General features: G+C 35.8%; 1 protein-coding gene across 2 annotated transcripts in view; it reads right to left on the bottom strand.

Annotated features, from left to right (window-relative positions):
• LOC140142772 (glycine receptor subunit alphaZ1-like) overlaps positions 1-21,928 on the bottom strand; it is a 312,910-nt gene that overhangs the window by 76,228 nt on the left and 214,754 nt on the right. For both annotated transcript variants that reach the window (XM_072164764.1, XM_072164763.1), the window contains exon 7: positions 18,290-18,519. In XM_072164764.1, coding sequence (XP_072020865.1) covers positions 18,290-18,519 — 230 coding nt within the window. The remainder of the gene's footprint in view (positions 1-18,289; positions 18,520-21,928) is intronic.

Here is a 21,928-nt window from a genome sequence, read left to right as displayed (position 1 = left end):
CATACGAAAATTGAGCATTTCATCAAAGATATTGGTCCTATTTTTGATCAAATAACTAAAGAAAATAAGGAATGCTATCTAATGGGGGATTTTAATATAGACTTGTTAAAGGATGACTGTCATAAACAAACTCATGAGTATCTTAATCTTGTTTATTCATATTCGTTCATGCCAACAATTTACAAACCAACTAGAATAACTGAACATAGTGCAACCATTATTGATAATATACTTACAAATAATCACAACGATGTAAACTCAGAAATAATAGTTACTGATGTCAGTGATCATCTATTAACTATAGTACTCAAAAATCGGGCAGTAAGAAAAACATCGCCTGATGAAAGAAATTATTTTTATAAGAGGAATCATAATACTTGTAATATAAATAATTTGAAGCAAAAACTTTCCAATGTGAATTGGCATGCTGAACTGGATAATGAAGATGTAAATGATAGTTACAATAAGTTTATACGTATTTTCAATAATGTATATAATGAATGTGTGCCTTTGACAAAACACAAGAGTAATAATAAAAAAGAACCAAAATTTCCTTGGATAAGTAGAGGTCTTCTCAAAAGTATAAAAACTAAGAATAAGATGTATAAGAGGTATATACAAAAGCCATGTGATGAAACGCTTGAGTCATTCAAAACATATAGAAATAAGTTAAACACGTTAATACGAAAATCAAAAGAGAGTATTATAAAAAGAAATTTGAATCTGTTAAACACAATCTACAAAAAACATGGAAAACAATAAATAGTATTATTGGACGTAACAACAAAAGAAATATGCAAGCTAAATTCAAAAATGATGAAGGCGAAACGGTGTCAGATCCCCAGAAAATTTCAAATGAATTTAATAAATATTTTGTTAACATCGGACCTAAATTAGCTTCCAAGATTACAACAAATGGCAAGAAGTACTATGATTATTTAAAGAGCCCATTAAGCAGTAGCATGTACATGAAACCAATTGTTGATGAAGACGTTTATAAAATAATACATAAATTTAATCAAAACAAGAGTGCTGGTCACGATACTATTGGTAATTACGTGGTAAAAAGGATTGCAAAGGAAATATCGATTCCATTAACTATTATATTCAACCTGTCTATTACTGCTGGTGTAGTACCAAATGAGTTAAAGATCGCAAAGGTAATTCCCATTTATAAGAAAGAAAATCCAGAAGTTTTCTCAAACTATCGTCCAGTTTCTGTTCTGCCATGCTTTTCAAAAATACTTGAAAGGCTTGTGTTCAACAGATGCATACATTACATTGATAAATATGAAATTCTAAATGATAAGCAATTTGGCTTTAGATCTAAACATTCTACCTATATGGCTATCTTGGAATTTATTGACAAAATTAGTAATGCTGTCGAAAACAATGAGACAACTGTTGGGATTTTCTTAGATTTGTCAAAAGCCTTTGACACTATCGACCATAGTATTTTATTACATAAACTGGAACATTATGGTTTTAGAGGAAACGTTTTAAAATGGTTTAAAGATTACTTACATAATAGAAAACAGTATGTGTATTACAATTCTTGTAAATCTGAACATAAAGATATAATATGTGGAGTACCTCAAGGCTCCATCCTAGGCCCATTATTGTTCATTTTGTATGTTAATGATATCATAAATACTTCCACCATTCTAAAATTTGTCTTGTTTGCCGATGATACTACTATAACTTATTCACATAAGGACATTGTGTCCAAATACGATCTTATCAACAATGAATTAAAAGAAGTAAATAATTGGTTTAAGGCTAATAAGCTATCAGTGAATGCAAGCAAGACTAATTATATGGTGCTTGGTACAAATCACAAAACATCACACGTATTGTACAATGTTACTAAAATATTATATTAGATAATGTAATCCTGGAAAGGTTGAATAAGACCAAATTTCTTGGAGTGACAATTGATGAGAATTTAACTAAATTTCATATTACCAACATCTCAAAGAATATATCTAGAGGTGTTGGTGTAATAAACCAACTGAAACATTTTGTCCCCGAGCGAATAATGTATTCACTATATTGTACTTTAATACTTCCTTACATAAACTATGGTATCTTAGCATGGGGAAATGCTTGTCAAAAATATTTGGAAAAGATTTTCAAACTTAAAAAAAAAGCCCTTAGAATGATATCGAATAGTCACTTTTTAAGTCACTCAGCCCCTATTTTCAAGAATTACAATTTGCTTAATGTTTATGATAGTTATGATCTCGAACTAAACACTTTTATGTACAAGTATAATACCAATCAGTTACCAAAGGCCTTCAATAGTTATTTTGTTGAGCAGAGGAATCACCTCAGGTATCACACAAGAAACGCTGAAGATTACAAGATCTGTCTTACAAAAACAGAGTTTGCTAACAAAACAATAAGAACCGCCGGGCCAAGAAAATGGCACTCGATTGACAGATGCGCCAAAACGGCTACATCAGTAAAACTCTTTAGATCCCAAATTAAAACAAACCTTATAGAAATGTACACTTAATACCTCTTAGTTTGGATTTACTTATTTTTATTTTTCTCCCTTTTAAAACAAAAAATCGATTGAAATTAACTGATCTCTTAGCATTTATACTATATTCACAAAATGTCAGCTTTCTTGTGCGATATACGTACGTGAGCAAATGTTATGAAATCCTAATTTATATTCTGCATGTTCTTTATTCATCATTTTTCCTGCTTAGTTCGTTCTACATGAATGTATGAAAGAGGGTGGGGGGGGTGTTTGTATGTATGTAATTGTATTTTATTAGACAAATTAAGAAACTTAGGCTAAGGTTAAGGGGGTGCTTGTTCAGGCCTTTTTGGCCTTCTGAGCATCTCCTCATTCAAATGTGTTGTTTTGCTGTTATTGTATTGTTGTATTTTGAATGAAATAAAGATTGATTGATTGATGGGGTAAAGGAAAAAGAAAAGAAGGGTAAATGAGAAGAAAAGAAAAGGAAGAGGGAGTGGGGAAAGAAAGGAACAAGAGGGAAGGAAAAGCAACAAAGAGGAAACGAGAATATATAAAAAAAAACAGGGAAATGAAAACAAAACAAAACAAAAGGATAGCCTAAGGGATGGGGATGGAATAGGGAAAGAGTAACGAAAGAGGGGGAAAGAGGTAAAGAAAACAACTTGCCTGTTTTTTTTTGTGGCGGAAGCAATTCATGCACAAAGGGAATGTAAGAAAGGGAAGAAATTGAAGAATATGATGAAGGAAAGGAAATTTAAGGAAGGGAACGGGAAGTGATTTAAGGGGGTGTAATGGAAGGGGTGAGGAATGAGAGAAAGGGGAAGAAATTGAAGAATATGAATAAGACGGAAAGAGAAGGAAGTGGATCTTAAGGAAGACAATGGGAAGTAATTTAGGGGGAAGTAATTTAATGGAAGTGTGGTGTTCTTACATTCTAAATAACAGTGACTCTGTCTGCAATGGCCGAGTGGCCATACATGATATGCATTTTGAACTTCATACCATGCAGATATCGACAATGAGAACAACTTGATAAATCAAGAATATCAGTTTTGTTTTTATTGTATTGTTCTTACATTGTAAATGCATTTTGTTTCCTTTCAGATAATTCTAAAATCAAAAGTTTTCATTTTTTACATGGTAAAATGTTCACATAAAAACGCTACAAATGTATTCAATGAGGCTTCTCCTCATGGTATAAAATCCCCCAACCCCATGAGCTTACGGGGGCTTCGCACCCTGGACCCCAGATGGGGCGTTGCCCCTGGACCCACACCAGAGGCCCTAAGGCGCGCCCTGGACCCAACGCCAGTTATGCACCACTCGCTTCGCTCTATTTCGTGATCAACTTGGGAAAACTTGTGGAGCCTTCCCACCCTGGCAGAGAGGGCTGATTACACCCATTCTTGAAAAGTTTGATACATTTTGTGCATATCTCAATACCGTAAACGTTCGCCTAATGGCGCTATGGAGTTCATGGAAATGAGAGAGCGCCATCCCTGTAAAAGCCGACTATTATCACTGATCATTAAGGATACGTGTAGTTAAAGGGTGAAACCTATCGACACATACAATTATGAACAAGATCAAACAAACTTGTTCATGATAATGCGGTAATCATTCACCTGATACGTTGTGGCCCAGTGATCAGAGCATTAGACTATAGTGCGAGGATAAAGAGAACTTGTGGAGAAGATTGATGGTTCGAATCTCATGCAGTAATTTCTGTCAGATTATGATGTCTGTCAATGTTTTTTCTGATTTGAGGAAATTTTATTCTCTATATTCTTGATTTTATCTTTAACATTGTTTATATATTTTTATTATTTTATCTTTTATGTGTCTTTTTTCATGATTCTTTGTTTTTCTATGGGTTTTATCGTTTCTTTTTCGTTGTATAGAGTAACTCTATCCATTCAATCAAATGTTGTCATGAACCTATTTGATCGTATAGGCATTTGTTATGTGTGTGAGACGAACTGTCGCGAGCGACAAGTCTTTCAATTCGCGCGAGTGTCCTTGCCTATGCTTCAGTGGTCATAAGAGGTATATCGTTTTATTCGAAAGGAGGGGGGGGGGGGGGGGGTGCCAAATATACGGGGGTCATAAAGTCTTGGAAAGAAAAATAGGAGGGGGTCATAAAATGTTTCATGACCAAAATGTAGGGAGGCACACGATGACCACAGATAGTGTGTTTATTTTATTCAACAAGACTGATTTCAATACAATTTTGGGGTTGGGGATCATAAACTTTTTGTTGCCGAAATAGGGGGTGCGCAATTTTATTGACGCAGACTTTTTGTAAATTTGGGAAAAAAAAAAAAAAAAAAATTATAGCCCCTAAGAGGATTCAAAAGATAACCTCTGCCCCAATAATCCCTAGCTATATTTGTTTGAAACTGTTCCACGGAGGATGTATCATAATAGGCTCAGTCTTCAAATGATATAAATAAAATTTGAATGAGTGAACGAACAAAATCATACAACGACCAATAGAGGCCTTGCATGTGACGTATCATCCCGTAAATATGGCGGACTACTCAAATGTATTCAACAAAAGCATGATTGCAATCTACCGTGACAGTTCGTCTCACACACATAACCCTGCACTACGATGAAATAGGTTGATGGCAACATTTGATTGAATGGACTGCACTCCGCCATAACTACGGTGAAGGACACCGGCTCAAATCCTTTGTTTGGAGCCAATCGATAATTTCATGCAGGGCCTTTACTATACTCGGATTAACTACCATAGCAATAGGTGAAAACAGTTTTTGAATATACCGCACTGCACTGATACGTTACGCGGTACCTCTGCATTGAACCATATCATGTTGATCACTTGCACCTGTAAGATAAGTATCTTTGAAAAGACCGGTATTGTATTCAATCTATGATTATAGACATACACAGGTGATGAGCGCAACCTGCTTGTAGTGCGGGCGGTATATTCAAAATTGTTTTCACCTATTGCTATGGTAGTTAATCCGATTTATTACGTAACTTCGCCAGCGTATAGAGGTTGTGCATATGACGTATCATCCCGTAAATATGGCGGACTACTCAAATGCATTCAACAAAAGCATGATTGCATCTACCGCGATAGTTCGTCTCACATACATAACAAAATGCACTACGATCAAATAGGTTGATGACAACATTTGATTGAATGGACTGCACTGCGCCATGATTACGGGGAAGAAACCGGTTCAAATCCTTTGTTTGGAGCCAATCGATAAACGCATGCAAGGCCTCTATAGATAAATAACTTACTATCATTGAATACTGGCTAGGATTCCACAACACAATGAGAACATGTTATAAGGCGCTTTGGAAGGCACACAATACCCCCAATGGCTTTCCATATTATGTGCACCCAACAACTATTCAGTATCGAAGTTACGTAATGTTACTACGTCAACGGGATCACGCGCTTAAGTAATGAACCACGATCGAAACAATCACTACACAAAAAAGGCATACCAAAATAGCGTGATAGTAATGATCGCCATACAAACAGTGCTTGGTTCCGACACCACGGAGACGGAGTTACGTAACTACTTCGTGGTCTGATAGTTATATCAATATATTTTATTAACATTCACCAAACAAACTGGTATAGTTAATATTTACAAATACAAATATTTACAATTGAAATTGCAATATTAAAGTTACAAGTACAAATATTTACAATTATAGAAGAAATATAAATTAGTCTTAATAATAATAGACAATATTAATAGTGGCGCTCAAGTCCATGTTACATTGAGCCTATAGAATGAAAATATGACAGGGGGTCGCTGCTCTAAGCCCAAATGGGAACTTTGTTATTATCTATAAGTCCATGTTCGTTCGTGAATCAAAAGCTGATTTGACGAATTTGGTTATTGAGTAATACTGTCAAAATCACTTGCACTCATTATAAGTTTGAAAATGTCAGTGTCTACCATACCATCTATATCATACATTTCATGTATTGTAGATAATAAATCTTGGCGAGGGTTGGTATAGAAAGGACATATCATTACAAAATGAAATTCATCCTCCACCTTATTTAAATTACAAAGTGTACAAATTCTATTCTCTGGATTAATTTTTGGAGAGAAGTGACGCCCTTTTCGATCATGAGATTATGTGCGCTTATTCTTAATTTACAGAATGCAGCCCTGGAAGATCTTTTAGCGATAATAACATAATTTTCTGCACTGAAAGAATTTTTGAATGTACAATATGTTCTGAGTTTAGGACTAAAATTATTAATATGATTAACCCAAAGATTGTTATAGACGATTTGAAGTTTAGATACAATAATTTCATTAAAATTGGAAGCGGTGATCGTATTTGGTTTATCCCAAATGTCAATCCTATTGATAAGGCTAAATATATTTTTTATACCTGTCGACCATGTGAAATTATTAGTACACACTAACTTTCTGTTATCTACAAGTGCTTGAATTACAAGAGAATCATTACCATTCATACATTTTTCGTTTAGCTTCCACCAGTATTTTACAGATAAAGAAAGCATAGTTGTGAGCAGTGGAAAACTACCTAATTCGCCTCTTACTGCATTGTTAGTGGATTTTTTATGAACTCCGAGTATAATTTTGCAAACCTTAATGTGAATAGATTCACTTGGAAGTTTATCACATGTTGTAAGAAAGTTTGAGTCGTTCAGTTTGTTTAACAAATATGGCGCCCAAACCTCACATCCATAGCTAAGGATTGGTTGGATGAGGGTCTGAAATAATTTCATGCTACATTTGTAGGAGTCACTTATAAAATTATCCCTAATTTTATAATATGCTTTCATTGCTTTGTCTTTAAGTCTAATCATTGCTTTTGTAAATGAACCAGATGGTACAAAAAATGATACCCAAATAGCAATATTCATTAGTTATGTTGATGTTACAATTACCATAATTAAATTTACAACCTTTCAAAACATGACCACCTTTATTGAATATCATGACATTTGATTTGTCAATGTTAACTAACAGTTTCCACTTTCTGCAATAATTGTGCAATTTATCAAGGGCATGTTGAAGGCCATTTGCACTTTCAGATAAAATGATTAGATCATCAGCATACATGAGACAACTGAGAGGTGAGTTGTTAAGACTCACTGGAGCGCAATTAGCATCAAATATTTTTGGAAGATCGCTAAGAAAAATATTGAAGAAAATTTGGCTAAGGACACAGCCTTGTTTCACGCCGACTGTGGTGTTAAACGCATCAGTAAGTTTGTTGTCACATTTTACAGCGAAAGAAACAGATGTATACATGTTCTTAATTATTTGAAAAAGTTGCCGCCAATACCCGTTTGGCTTAATTTATATAAAAGAGCATTTCGCCAGATGGTATCAAAGGCGGCAGAAAAATCAATAAAACATACATATAAATAAGATTTACTAGCACGATGAATATATTTATTAATAAGTGTTTTGAGAACTAAAATGTGGTCACTGGTTCAAGAGCCCTTTCTAAAACCAATTTGATTATGTGGAATTATAGTTTCCTTATCACAAAAGACATTTAAACGGTTATATAACACTAAACAAAATAATTTACATAAATTACTCGATACAGCGATTCCTCTGTAATTTTTTGGCTAATTTTTGTCGCCTTTTTTGTGAAGTACTGTTACTGTGCTAAGTCTCCAGGAAGAGGGAAAAATACCTGCCTAAAAATTGAATTAAAAAGACAGGTTAAAGATGGTGCAAGAACTGATATACCCTCTTTTAACATTTCGTTATAAATACCGTCAACTCCAACTGCCTTTCCTTTTTTAGAGTTGAGATTGCTTCTTTGACTTCGTTGATGGTAATAATAGCATTAATGTTATTTACATCATTAGTAATAATAGAATCAATATTATTTACATCATTTTCATTAAAATTTGACACAAAATTATTTATATAATCTTCAAATAGTGTATCATTATGAGAAACATTTCTATTCATGAGAGTCAGAAAGTGTTCCCACCACTGTTTAGGTGTGATAGGATTCTGGGATGAAGACTTTTGGTAGTGCATAAACCTTCATAAACTATCCAAAATCCCTGCGGATCATTGGTTTCTAATTTGTCAAGCGTCCGAAAATGTTATCTCTAAAAAGCGTCTTTTTAGAGTTCAAAAGTTTCTTATATTGTTTACATAATTTACGGTAATCATGCACTAAAAAAATATTATGTGGCTGACGTTTAATAGAGCGAGATATCGATTTGATTTTTACGATACATAGATTTACAATCTTGATCATACCACTTATTTTTGGAACGTTTTTTGCGGGTAGTAGGCCTACTCTTCTTCTTTAAACCCGCTTTAGTTCCGACACACTCAAGTAAATCATAAAAATCATCAATACAATTCTCAACTGAGTTTTCCGTCCCGTTTTCCGTGTCAGGGGGCTGACACTCACCTCATTTGCATGGCAAAATTACCCGTCTCCTCTGCAGCCAATTTGTTTTCGCTCCATCGAAATCAAGCTGGTCACGGAGGAGACTACCTTCCTTTGTGTTTGTTCATTTGTGTATGGAGAGCCCTTCTTGGAGTCCGTTTGGACTTAGGCTACGCTCTCAGCTAGAGTCCGACGCTGTATTGTACTAGAAACACCTTCTCTTTGAATTCGCTAGAGCAAGGAAAATAAAACTGGTTTCATTACTATCTGTTTTTGAGCTTTTTTGCATGTCTGCGACCATGGTGTTACCACAACTGTCTTTGCGTCATTAACATGTGCTGGAGTCTAGCACAGGTCAACCAAAGTCCCGAATTTTGCCGTCAACATGACATCGATCTGATCACATGCGGACACATGATGCGATCGGTGAGAAACGGCCACTGATGAGAATTTAATTTTCTCATTCTTCTTTTGGATGACAAAATAATAATGTTTATTTTGAGCTCAGCGGGATTACCAATTTTCACCAGTTTTAATAAGACAATAATGATTGACACACACACCAGGAAGTTTCTCATCCAAAAGAATGAGAAAATTTAAATTCTCACCATTTTGGCCGTTTCTCATCAAAATGTCCGTTTTCTCATCCAAAACTTCCTTTAGTGTATTAAGTTAGCTTAGGCCTATTGATCCTAAATTTGCTGGTAGGGTAAAACTCGTTTTAGGGGGTGTTTAAAAAAGTCATGCGTTTAGGCCTACACTATCATACTTGAGTGCCCCCCACCCCCGGTGAAATTTGGGACTCATTTGGTCACCGTCCTAAGCGTCCTTGCCCACACGAGTCGCCCAGGAGTAGGCCCTACCCGGCATTATTAATTAGGGGTGGTGCAATAATTATGTGTACCCCGGGGGGTGAATTCTCAAAATGGTCTGCCAAAAATCGCTTGCCGCCCCCTTTGGCCGTGCCAAAAACCCTTTGCCCCCCCTTTCGACGTGCCAAAAAATCTTTGCCCCCCCCTTACAAAAATCTTTGCCCCCCTTACACATGCAAGATTTTGGGGAACCCGAATTTAAAACCTTAAATTGTCTTAACATATAATGCTAGCGCAGCGAGCAGGAAATTTTGCATATTTGAACGTGTTTGTAACGTTTTCCTACGCCTTTTTAGGGCGTAATATAGAAAACGGTGCCCAAAATATTTGTGCCAAAAATTGCTTGCCCCCCCTTTCGACCTGCCAAAAATCGCTTGACCCCCTTTCGACCTGCCAAAAATGCTTGCCCCCCCTATAATTCACTTCCGGGGTACACATAATTATTGCACCACCCCTTATTAGTGGTTAGCCCCTAAATACAGTCGCGTATCGTGTTGTCAATTATCGTTATACTTGTGTCCATGGATATGACCCTATGTATAAGTAGTCTTCATAGAATTCACACAGTCTATGCCATGTCATTTACGGATACAAAGAGGATAATAATGTTGAGGGCGCCCACAAAATCTTACACCGTCTTACACAATGTTCCAAGGCAAAGTTCAGTTTAATATTTACTCATCGTACAAATACAGACGTTTTATTATGTTATGATGTTGTCTGGATGGGTGGACAGTTGTCACACTGTGGAAAAACAACAACCGGGAATCCGCATTCACTTACAAATAGCATTAAATTAGTATCACATAGTGGCCTCCGTGCAGTGGAAAACCTTAATTCTTTCATCAAAAAGAAATGAAAATGACCAAAAAAACCGGATCCACCTGTACGCCTATAAAATGGGCACAGAAATTTGTCTCAAATATTAATGAATTTTAAGAAACATACGGGATATGATGAACCAATGACCTGACGCCATGATAGCAGGATCTATTAGTTGTTTTATATACAATGCATATACCGTGTTGTCATAATACCAATATTTGGCATACTATATAACGACTAATATTTAGTATTGTAAATATGCAGTTCATATGCACAAACGAACACTGATCTTTATGATATTCAGGTTGTTGTACATCTCATATAACATGTCATATAGGAGGTCATATGTGTTGACCTTCTCCTATTGTATTTGTTCATCTGTGTATGGAGAGGATTAGCGCCATTAAACGCCATTAAAACTCCATCAGTATTAGGGCGTAGTTCAGTGAACTCACCAGATTGCTATTCCAAGTACTTTGATAAATACAGATAATATGTATTGATGGGTCGAGGCGATTGCATTGAAAACCTAATACATTATTCATAACAGTTACGTAATCAATCGATAGTGCGGACACTTTTCATTTGCAAACCACCAAAATTCGTGATCTTTTAGCGTTGGAAAAGAAACCACGTGAATAGAGTGCCCTCTCAAGAATATCAACTCTCTGGTTCGATCCTTTTAAGAAAAGAAAAAATAGCTGATCATTTATAATGCATAAATGAATAAATTAATGTAGTTACACAATTTGAAACATTGAGGCCGTTCTATTTTTCAAAGGTCATTTAACTGTTAAATGTAGTGGAATATATCACGCATTGATAGGTAGCAGGTGGAGCAAATTTTGTCCGCGGTTTTTGTTGCCGTTTGTTCGCAGTGCCTATTGTAGTATTTATCTAAAAAAATCAGAAAATAAAAATTAAATTAAAAAAAAAATCACAATATTCGTTCATAAAATGGGGACAAAATCCAAAAACATTCCTTGACACTTCTTCACATAAAAGTGGGGCAGTAATCAAGATTCGAACCCGTACCCTTCATTATTCAAGGCGCACCCTCTGCCGACTGAGCTAACGGGTCAAACAGCATAATGGTGTAATTTTGAACTGAAGAATATTTAAAAAAAATCGAAGAAATTACAATGTTATAGAAAGATTTACCAAAATGAGTTAGGTATAACGTATGAATCGATTTACAAATTGGCACATTGAGAAAGAATACCTGAAAAAACCCCAAAACATTTGCTGCTCTAGCAACTAACCTAGTGACCTAAAGTATTGGGTCATGTCACGGTTTTTTCTGAGGCATTATGTCCAGGTTGCTCAATATTTAACATACACGTATCCTTAATGCTGTTGAGATTTTACAAGGAGGGCGCTCTCACATTTCTAAGAATCCAATAGCGCCATTAGGCGAACGGTTACGGTTGCTTTGTAGTTCTCTCAGTACGAGCATTTTAGTGATGGGTAAAACTAGTGGTCTATGAGATGCTAATCATCACTACTACGTTTTGCATTTCTACGCAATCTTTTCCCATATTAATTCCAGGATTCTCCTTATTTTGTTAGAGCTGTCTCAAATTACCTTCCAATATAATTTTACGAGCATCGGTTCAGATCGTCCACACTGGTAAAAATAGATGATGAGGTTCTGTAATCTCTACCCAAAAAAACCGTAAGATAGGATCATTTTGAGAACAGACGATCCAACCGGGTAAAATTCTGTCAGGTCAGGAAAAAAGCAGAATTGGCTCAAACAATTCACCCTCGTAAAATAAACTCATCCCACCACACTGAGCCGGCCAACGTTACGTAATAGTTTATTAGTTTGTTTTGCTGTCCAAACCATGCTCAAAATATAAATAGTCTGATGATTCACTCGACCTTTGTAGATTTATGCTTCAACAACAGTGATTCGAGTACCTTATTGCTCTTTAACATCACACAAGCAGGTACTACAGGATACAGTAAATCATTTTAAAGCTTTCAAAGCAGAAGCTAACGATGCTTTTGTTCATAGCAGAAAAGGTGCATTATCGAGACATGTCGAAACTACAGAGTGTTTAAATAACAGGAAAATTCACTGATTAATTCCGAAGAAAAGAATGGTTCGTGTTTGCCAATGATGTTGGAATGTAAAATCAGCGATTTTCCTGTTTGTGTAATGCTAAAAGTGCAACATTAAGGTACTCGAATAAATGTTTAAATAACAGAACTTAATCAATTCCAAGCATTAAGACTGTTTTTAGTATGATCATGATAAACCTATTGCTATCCGTTGGGAGTGACTGGGGGAGTCTTTATTACCTTTTTTATTTACATATCCTGGCTTGGCGGAGTCACAAACATCCTTCTCGATCCCCTATACAGAACAGGGGAATTAGTACCTGAGACCTAATTAAAGGTTAAGGGTAGGTGTGTTATGAATTTGCCCTTGTATTTTAATATCCCGATGTAGAAAACCTCAATGTCAAAGAATTTAGGGGCTGTGCAATAATTATGAGGTCTGGGGAGGGTAAAATGGGCGGATTGGCAAAATTATTTTATCAAGCTAAAGGGGGGGGGGTAAACAATTTTGACAGGGAAACGATTTTGGCACGCACATATTGACGGGCAACTTTTAAATAAACTCTCTAAAAAGAAAACACCAGAAACATTATATAAAATTGAATAAAATAATTTAAAATTCGTATCATTATCTAAACCATTTAAGGTTTCCAATTAGGCTCCTAAAATTTAGAATGTGCAAAGGGGAAGGGCAAAGATATTTTAACAGACTCAGACGGGGGAGCATATTTTGGTAAGCTGATGTGAGGGGGTGGGCAAAAATAATTTTCGGCTAATAAGCACCTATCTGTAAATTTAGTTATAGCTGATACACCTACAATACACCTTGAAGCTAACCATACCTCATTATATGCAAATATATGCATTAAATACAACTAATGCCATGTTTCGCTGTTTATGATGGAATGGGTATTTTATTGCAAGAATGATTTTTTTACATGTAAGAACAATAATAACAAAAATACCAGGTAAACGACACGATTGAAATGATCAAAAAGTTTCTTGAAAGCTCACACTGCCGAAATACTAAAGACTGGAAATACGCCCTCGATGTTAACAATGGTCATGATGGTTAACCCTGGAACTACTGAGCCATATTGTGTACGAACGAACTACGAAGAGGGTGTTGTTGCGGCCCCTTTAGTTTTCAACTATAAACGTCACATACCGTTATTTGGTACTAGTGTACTATAACTATGGGTGTCCTCTATCCAGTAATACCAAAATAAGTACAAACATTCCCCACATAATGTCGCTATGACGTCATAATGTGATACAAATTTGGGAAATTCTGGCTATGTACAAAAGTATAGGCAAAATTGATTTTCGGCTAAATATTCTACAAAATACGATTTTCACCAAATTTTCTACTAAATTACAAATGGATATGACTATTTTCACCTAACTAACAAGTAAAAAGTCAGTAGCTCTTGAAATAATTTCACAAGAACGAAATGAAAGTCATTGGGGGCCTCAGCACCCCCCTCCCCCCGCCTCTATGGTCATCTTAGATGGCCGGTCCTGCCCCCGCGTAAGGTGCTGGGGTGAAAATTGTATCACCAAAATGAGCGCAAAGGATGTATCTACGATTGGCTTGAGTCGTTTGAGCGTAAAAGCGTGCGTTTTTATGACGGATAAAACATCTTAGGGGGTTCCTCCTTCGTAGTCTTCGAAGTTAAGACGTGCATAAAATCGATACCGTTTGTACAATCCTTTGTACACTAAGAACCACAGGCAACAGACCTTTTCGCTGCTTGCCGTCTTTCCACAGTAGGATTGTAGGTTATTAAACACAAGAAACGAGTAACACAATACAAAACCTCTTAATAACCTTAATGAACATCATACGAACTCAACTCGAACTTGCACTCTTGTAGGGGGAATTCGAGAAACAATAAAAAGCTAAGAACTATAGTAGGGAGCAATCATGCTGGTATACGGATGGGTGCAAATTGATGAAAGCTTAAACACGAATGTCACTAATTTACATCACGAATTTGGGTCGGCAGACGTGAAATTATTTGAAATAATGCTCATGCATGCATGCAATGGATGTTACTCAATGCCTAATGCTAATTAGTGTATTAATGTTTTACATCAACGGTGGAGCGTTAAACATGTATTGTAAGCCCAGATGTATTTTGAGTACCCGATGTTAATGTTAGTAATTAAGTATAATCTGCATTCATTCGCATTAACGATGACACTTCAGTATTTTAAAACGTAATAAGCGCATTTTGCAATTAAAATTACGTGAGACATTTGAAATAGGCTCGAAGATGGATCAGATGTTACTAAAACGAATAATATCGTTGAATGTTTGAATTTGTATTACAACGCCATCTGTACTTAGCAATATACATGTATGTTAAGTACGCAAAGAAATAAATTGATTGGAACGACAGGGTTATAATCTTCTCGAAGTTAACGCAGTAAATGTCGAATAATTTGTCTTCACTGTTAAACGAAGACGTGGCAGAAGTAATAATTTTAAATTGCAATGAGATGGTGGATTTTATAAATACTTCAACCCATGAGCTCTGTATTCGGTGTACTTCAGCTATATTTATAAATGCGATTTTATAAATACGCACGTGACCACCTCCGCGCTGCCATAAGACTAATTTGTCTTCATTGTTAAACGAAGACGTGGCAGAAGTAATAATTTTAAATTGCAATGAGATGGTGGATTTTATAAATACTTCAACCCATGAGCTCTGTATTCGGTGTACTTCAGCTATATTTATAAATGACCTTTTATAAATACGCACGTGACCACCTCCACGCTGCCATAAGAGCTAGTAGACAGTAAGTCTCGAAGGGACCTTTTACATAGTGGTTGGTCTTTCTATCCCCGGCTTTCTATACATTTGGATGCAAAGGCGGAACAACATGAGACTACTGTGCAGCAAAATTGTCTATTTTGTTCAACTTTGTGATTATATTGTAAACGTTTCCGTCGTTAAATATTTTCTTCCGTCGTCAAGTACTTTTAAAATGTTTTTTTGATAACAGAACAAATTCAGAATCCCCCGTGTGTAATAATTTTGTGCTATTCAATTAATACTTAAATCTGATGATATTTTTATCCTTTTCTGTATAGTTGTCCATGCATGAGGATTTGGTCACGCTTGCTGGTCTTGGTATGTCGTGCCCATGAGTCACGTGTGTATCTATACAAGCGCATTTAAATATAACCGAAGTACACTATTGCTAGAGAAGTTATTTTCATATTAATTTAGTATTTGTGGTTCCATTTGATCTTGATCTGTGTGTGAATTGGTCCATGGAGGTGATCTAATATTATACTGGTTGACATATCTGAGATATATGCTGAACAAATTTGACTCTTCAACGTTTTAGGCGTTTATTTAAGTTAGAAGATCACCTTTAATAATGAAACCGGATAGGAAATAAACACACTAAGAAAGTTTCTACAGTTGTCCTTTCAGGAGAACCCTCGGATGTTCTCTAAAGAACCAAAAATGGTTCCAAAACCATCAAAAATGGCCACAAAATGTAATACAGAACCGTTTTCGGGTCTTTAGAGAACCTTTTTAGGGTTCTCCAAAATTAAATAACCTTTTTAAGAGGTTCAAGAGGGAGGGTTCTCCTGAGAGGACAAAAAAGGTTCTATATCTAGAACCTTTATTTCTTAGAGTAAAGAGAAGACTCCAGCTGGGTTGGGCGCAGCCTTAGAATTAAGATTTGTGGCATAATTGCTGTTACTTCTTGTGACGTGAGGTTTAGATGCCATACATATCGCAGATCTCGAACCTCGAAATAACCTTTTTATTTGGGTATTTAGAAAACTTAATTTAACTTGGAGGTTGGGCTATTGCTCGGGGTTATTAATTTAACATGCTGATTATAAGATTTAAGTTAAATCCAGACATATTTATTTTTGACGGACGAAAGCGACGTTGCAACCTTCCGTTGGGTTGTGATGCAAATGACCTTGACTACCGGTATCTTCCGATTGCATCACAACCCAGCTGAAGATCCCGGTTTCAAACCCGGTTTCAGTCACAATGTCGGTTTCGTCTGTCAAGAAATAGGTATGTCTGGTTGACCAGATTTAAATCAAATCTTAATTTTCATACCCGGATGGACGAGAGTCTACACAGTTTTATGCTGATTTTGGTTAATATATAATATGCGATATAGTTTTGCATGGCTGCTTAACCTTTTTTTGAGGCTTGATGTGGCAGAAGAATAAAAAGGCTGAAAAAGAGTGAAAAGGCTGTATTGCAATTTTTGCACCCTATTTTTAAAGTGGGTGTAATAGGCATAGGAACATTTTGAGATGTAAAATGCAATGCGACAGGGGCTTAATTACAGGCGTGGTTTGGCGAAGTTGGGCTCGCTCTTTATCTTTCGACACGATACTTTTCCTCTCTCCTTGAAGAGGCAAATATTTGACAAGTGCTTTACATGTTCTCTTAACCTCCAGAAACTCCAGGTGACATAAAGGGCAATAGAAAGAATTATGATAGGTGTAACAAAGAACAGGATGACAAATGCATATTTAAGACAGACATTAGGAGTGCAAAATATTGTATTGATCATCAAATTAAAGAAATGAAGGACACCTGACCAGGGGGTATGGTAACAGATAGACACACATGGCAACAGATTAGACGCCTAGACACCCAACCAGAAGAAATAGGAGACAAACAGGAGATGAAGGGATGAATTAACAGCATCAAGCAGGATTGCTTGACAGAGAAAAGCTCAAGATTGAATGGATTGGAATGGCTGAAGAGGTCTTCCCGTGCAGTGAAGTGAGGAAATCGCATGAATACGCATGTTTAAGTGCACTATTTGGACGAGGCCAAGGCTGCACGGATTGGCTGTTCTTTATTATCATGATTATGTACATGCTGCTCTTTATTATGTGTAGCTTTCATTTTTCCATTGGTTATAAGCTGCCATGTAATTTATATAATTTAATTGTCCACCGTATTGGGCTATAAATCCTTGCTGTTCAACAACTTTGAAAAATATATTTGGTTAATTGGACTTTGCTTTCTCATTTGACTCCATGTTCGTGAAAATCGAGCAAGAATTGACCAAAATATGCGCCTCCAAACCCTCAAACCCCAAAATCAAAAGTTGCAATTTTAACGATTCAATTGTGCCTGTTACATTGTGTGCTTTATTGACTGGCCCGTGGTGCTTGTGAGCAATACAACGATGTGTTCCCATTGAAATTGCAACTTTTGATTTTGGGGGTTGAGGGTTGGAAGGCGCATATCTTGGTCAATTCTTGTTCGGTTTTCAGAAACAGGGAGCCAAATGATGAAGAAAAGTCCAATTAACAAAATGTATATTTTAGAATAATCCAATATGTACTACATTAGACAAAAGATGTTATCGGACTTAAGTATAAGTAGTTGAACAGGGGTGTAGCCTATTGTATCTGATATTCAAAAGTTAACAACAGAATACAACAACGTGTCGAACATGTAATGTAATCTTACTTGTTTCAATTGACGATGGAGATAATTATTTTATTCACTCTACTAATAAGATCATAATTATCCCCACCTTAATATTTTCATCATATATATATACATTTTGCATGGTAGGGTTGGTGATCACATCTTTTATTACAATATATTAAACTTACCTTCGCATAAGTAACAATGGGTAATGTTTCCTGAATGCCGGATGTCATAGTCGTAACTGTCAACACTGTAGTTACACCGACTGAAACTCTAGCGGGCGCTGCTTCAGCATCTATCCAAAACGAGAGCCAGGCTATTATGACTAGTAAAACACTGGGGACATAAACCGTCAGCACGTAAGATTGCAGTTGCCGAGCAAATTCAAAGTGAATTATGGCACAGCTAAAATTTCCTGCATCAAAGAAGGAAGAAGAAATGAAGCAGTTAATGCATAATGTGTCTTTGTTTTATGTGAAAAGGTCATATTACCCATTAGAGATTGCACGAATAAAACCATGTCATATAATCTGTAGTTACACATTCTTAACGATAAGATAGCAATTGTAAAAACAACCCTTGACAAGAAATCATTTTTGTAGATGCACAAGTAGCGCACCCGTGTAATATGATTCAAGCTTCTATATGAAGATAGTCTACCAATGATATATCGACATTAAATATAAATTTGTTCTGACTTGAAAGTGTCTAATCTATTTCTTTGGTAATACCAACTTTTCGTCCCACTTTTTAACACGGGTTATTCAATACCTTAAAAGGAAGTTTTTATGATTGATAAAGTTAAATGGTGACATGCCATGCTTAGAGTAGCTACTTAACATAACAACTACGTTCAAGCTTTTTCTGGTTTTATTAATTTAAACAATCATGCGGAGTACTAGTAAGTAAAATCAGCGAATGTCTTAACGTAAATCTAGCGTGCCATATTTTTGCACCGCCCCACATTATTTTGCGCCTCTATATAGTCTATTGCAAATTACACGCTTGATTATGCTATTCAAAAGAAATCTCTTCGACCTACTTAATATCACCCAAAGCGCAGCACCTCTCGCTTGATTTACAATAATTGATAAAAAGGTTCTCAACAAGGTGCTAAAATTGCAATTGTCAGAACAGGTACAATATGCACATGGCAATATGACAAATGTACTTTTCTACGAAATAATAGTTAATACCCATACAATGTTATTCCTTCCGCTCTCTCGTACACACACGTATGACCCCCACACCCCACAAACCCATGCATGATCGGCAATGATTCTTGACCATGCTTTCAAATGCATTCTCATTGGTCAAAATCCATAGTTGCTCCTATGTGCGTGTTAATGTAACCCAAGAGTATAATAAATGTAATGATAAATGGAATTACTGTATACTCATAGTGAATTATGGCACAGCTAAAATGTTCTTCATTCATGCAGTTAATGCATAATGTGTCTTTGTTTTATGTGAAAGGTCATATTACCCATTAGAGATTGCACGAATAAAACCATGTTACATAATCGGTAGTTACACATTCTGACCAATAAGATAGCAATTGTAAAAACAACCCTTGACAAGAAATCATTTTTGTCGATGCACAAGTAGCGCACCCGTGTAATATGAATCAAGCTGCTATATGAAGATTGTCTACCAATGATATATCGACATTAATATAAATTTGTTCTGACTTGAAAGTGCCTATTTCTTTGGTAATACCAACTTTTCGTCCCACTTTTTCACACGGGTTATTCAATATCTTAAAAGGAAGTTTTTATGATTGATAAAGTTAAATGGTGACATGCCATGCTTAGAGTAGCTATTTAACATAGCATCAAATATGTTCAAGTTTTTTTTTTTTTTTAAATTAATTTAAACAATCATGCGGAGTACTGGTAAATAAAGCCAGCGAATGTCTTAATGTAGATCTAGCGTGCCATATTTTTGCACCGCCCCACATTATTTTACCTCTATAAAGTCTATGGCAAATTACACGCTTGATTTTGCTATTCAAAAGAAATCTCTTTGACCTACTTAATATCATCCAAAGCGCAGCACCTCGCGCTTGATTTACAATAATTGATAAAAATATTTCCAACAGGGTGGTAAAATTGCAATAGTCAGTACATATACAACAATATGACAAATGTAGTTTTTCACGAAATAATAGTTAATACCAATACCATTTTATTCCTTTCGCTCTCTCGTACACACACGTATGACATACATACCCCCACCGCACACCCCCACAAACCCCTGCATGATCGGCAATGATTCTTGACAAATGAAGTACCTGCTTTTGAAATAAATTGGTCATCTGTCGCTAATCGCAGACATTGGCGACATATTATTGGCAAGTATGTTTCCAATGCAGTCTAATTGGTCAAAATTCATCGTCGCTCCTTTATGTGCGTGTTCATGTATGTAGCAAGAATAAATGTAATGATACATGGAATTACTGTATGATCAAACAGAATCCGAAAAATATATCCCGTCGTGTTATTTATTGATAACCTGCATTGTGCATAGAAGATGGCAAAAAATAAAATCGCTCGACTCATCAAATCTAGGGTCATGGTTATAAGATATTTGGATATTTTTGTACTTGACTTTGATCTGCACTAAAGGCGGAAATCGTCCAGCTTGTAAGGAGCTTGTAAAGCTGTATGCTAAATTTTATGGGTTCCTGTTTGTCGTATAAAAAATTATGACACGATAGACTGGATAAAGGACAGTAGCAGCGTCATCGCGGATTACGCTTGTCAATACGCGCTTATGTAGCGAGTTGTAGAGCGCGAGAACGCAATTGCAGTACGCACAACTAAAACTCATTTTCGAATAAATGGAGTTTTCATGACGGCATCTTATAATTGTTTTAATGAAATAGTAATGAGATAAACCTAGATTTGCCCTGATGAGTACCTCGTCGTTTAGCATTTTCTATGTTATTTTATCTAATCTTAGGTAAATGATAATAATATTATAATAATATGCAATGTTCTCTTCCGAGAAACGAATTGCAAAAAGTAAAGATTTACATTTTGTTTCTTAACCTTAAAGGAGTATTTCGTGATCCTAGCATCCTCTTTTTATGACATTTTTCAGTACATATCCACGAAAAAGCATATTCCCAAAATTTCAGTTGATTCCGATTTTGCGTTTGCGAGTTATGCATGATTATGTGTATTACACTGCTCCATAGACAATACGTTGTAATTTCGTTCTGGTGCACCAGAACGAAATTCAAATTTCGCGATATCTTTGCTAAACGAATTAATCTGCAAGAAATATTTTGTACATAAACATTATGTAGCCAGAGTATTCCAGTGATATAAAAATCTCAACTTTTTTGAGAAAAGTGGGGGATGAGGCTGTGGATCACGAAATGCCCTTTAACACATAGACCAGCAGTGAATTCTGTACAATATTTATTGGGTATAGAATGTTTGATCATTTTGTAGATTAGCGCTAAAAGTTGCGTATAACAAATTCCAAAACAGTACCTGAGGCTAAAGTATGTAACTGGCAACATCGTAACTGTATCATGTATTGCTTTTGATCCAAGTCCCATTTAAGTTGGTCCCATCTGGAACATTACACTGCCCTTGGCTATATTTAAAAAAAAAGGCATTTGGTCACACAAAAAGAAAATCATTTTATGAACTCAAAATCCTCAACAGAAAGTGACAAATATATTATTACATAGCTTCCATTGCTTTGCATTGACTTTGAATTGTGCAATGACACTCCGTGTAAGTGTTCTCGGATACCTCTTATACTTATGTGGCACATCTTCAACATTCACCAAATACTCATTTGGAATA

Source organism: Amphiura filiformis, chromosome 20, assembly GCF_039555335.1.
Source record: "Amphiura filiformis chromosome 20, Afil_fr2py, whole genome shotgun sequence".
Classification (NCBI taxonomy): Eukaryota; Metazoa; Echinodermata; class Ophiuroidea; order Amphilepidida; family Amphiuridae; genus Amphiura; species Amphiura filiformis.
Note: the sequence above shows the minus strand (reverse complement) of the source record. Positions and strands in the feature narration are given on the sequence as shown.